This window comes from Mandrillus leucophaeus, unplaced genomic scaffold, assembly GCF_000951045.1.
Source record: "Mandrillus leucophaeus isolate KB7577 unplaced genomic scaffold, Mleu.le_1.0 Scaffold308, whole genome shotgun sequence".
In the NCBI taxonomy this organism is placed as follows: domain Eukaryota; kingdom Metazoa; phylum Chordata; class Mammalia; order Primates; family Cercopithecidae; genus Mandrillus; species Mandrillus leucophaeus.
The window spans coordinates 361,049-362,384 of record NW_012103232.1 but is presented as its reverse complement, the minus strand read 5'-3'; the positions used below and the strand labels follow the sequence as shown (position 1 = coordinate 362,384).

General features: G+C 48.4%; 1 protein-coding gene across 1 annotated transcript in view; it reads right to left on the bottom strand.

Annotated features, from left to right (window-relative positions):
* PI4KA (phosphatidylinositol 4-kinase, catalytic, alpha) overlaps nt 1-1,336 on the bottom strand; it is a 162,328-nt gene that overhangs the window by 116,175 nt on the left and 44,817 nt on the right. The window contains exon 10 of the mRNA XM_011987359.1: nt 429-550. Coding sequence (XP_011842749.1) covers nt 429-550 — 122 coding nt within the window. The remainder of the gene's footprint in view (nt 1-428; nt 551-1,336) is intronic.

The window sequence follows — 1,336 nt, the reverse complement described above, 5'->3', positions numbered from 1 at the left end:
CGAGGCTGGTTTCGAACTCCTGACCTCAAGTGATCCGCCCATCTTAGCCTCCCAAAGTGTTGGGATTACAGGCGTAAGCCACCATGCCCGGCCTCTTTTTTTATTTTCTAAAATATCTAAATGGTATGTAAAACTGTACCTGTGCTTAGTGTGCTTAGGACAATATAACATGCACATTTTAGAAAAACACCTTAGGAAATAAACTCAGCAAAGGAGCCATCACTGATGGTACCAGGGTTGCAGGATCATGGATAGATTTTTTAAATTTGCTTTTTTCCCAAAATTCCAGTAACATAACCACATTGCTCATATGTGTTTTTAAGTGGCCCCAGCAGAAACTGAGTACCAGTCTGCAACCACTAGCATGCGACAGTGGCCTGGGAGCCAGTCTTGCTGTACTCACAAACACATGGGCAAACTGTCCTCACCCTTCATGTAGTACAGAGTGTCGCGCAGCATCTTGAACATGGTCAGGTAGAGGGGGTCACTGAAGGAAGTGTAGTAGAGATCAGCACTGGGGTTGGCCTGCAGGGAAGGCAGACAAACATGACTACAGAACAGAAACTCCCTTCTGCCCACCCTTTGCCTTCACAGCAAGGCCCTGCGGAATGGTGATTCGTGACTTAGCATTCTAAATGAAGTAACTGTTTATCACGACTCATCACTTGGACACTTTACTGTCTTCACCCTCTTAAGCATCAGATCAAGGAAAACAGGAGGCTCATGCAGTCCAGAGATGCCTGCGGGGGAGCAGCCATCTGCACCCTAGTAGGAACCTCCTTGCTGTGGCTGAAGCTCGCCATCTTTGGCCATCATTGGCCCAAACAGGGACATGGGAAGTGGTGAAGGAGGAAGACTGACGAAGGCCACCAGAGTAAGGGATCCACACTGTCCATCATCCCAAGGATAGACATTACAGCCAGGACACCTTCAGATACAATTCATGTTTTGTAACTAAAACGCATTTTAAATTATTCTTTAGGAATCTATTTGAAATGCAGCACTATTCTTCTGCTGAAAAAAAAAAAATTCGCACAAGGTCTAATAAGTTAAGAGGGCCCGGTGGCTCAAGCCTGAAATCCCAGCACTTTGGGAGGCCGAGACGGGTGGATGACGAGGTCAGGAGATTGAGACCATCCTGGCTAACACGGTGAAACCTCGTCTCTACTAAAAAATACAAAAAACTAGCTGGGCGAGGTGGCGGGCGCCTGTAGTCCCGGCTACTCGGGAGGCTGAGGCAGGAGAATGGCGTAAACCAGGGAGGCGGAGCTTGCAGTGAGCTGAGATCCGGCCACAGCACCCTGGCCTGGGTGACAGAGTGAGACTCTGTCTCAAG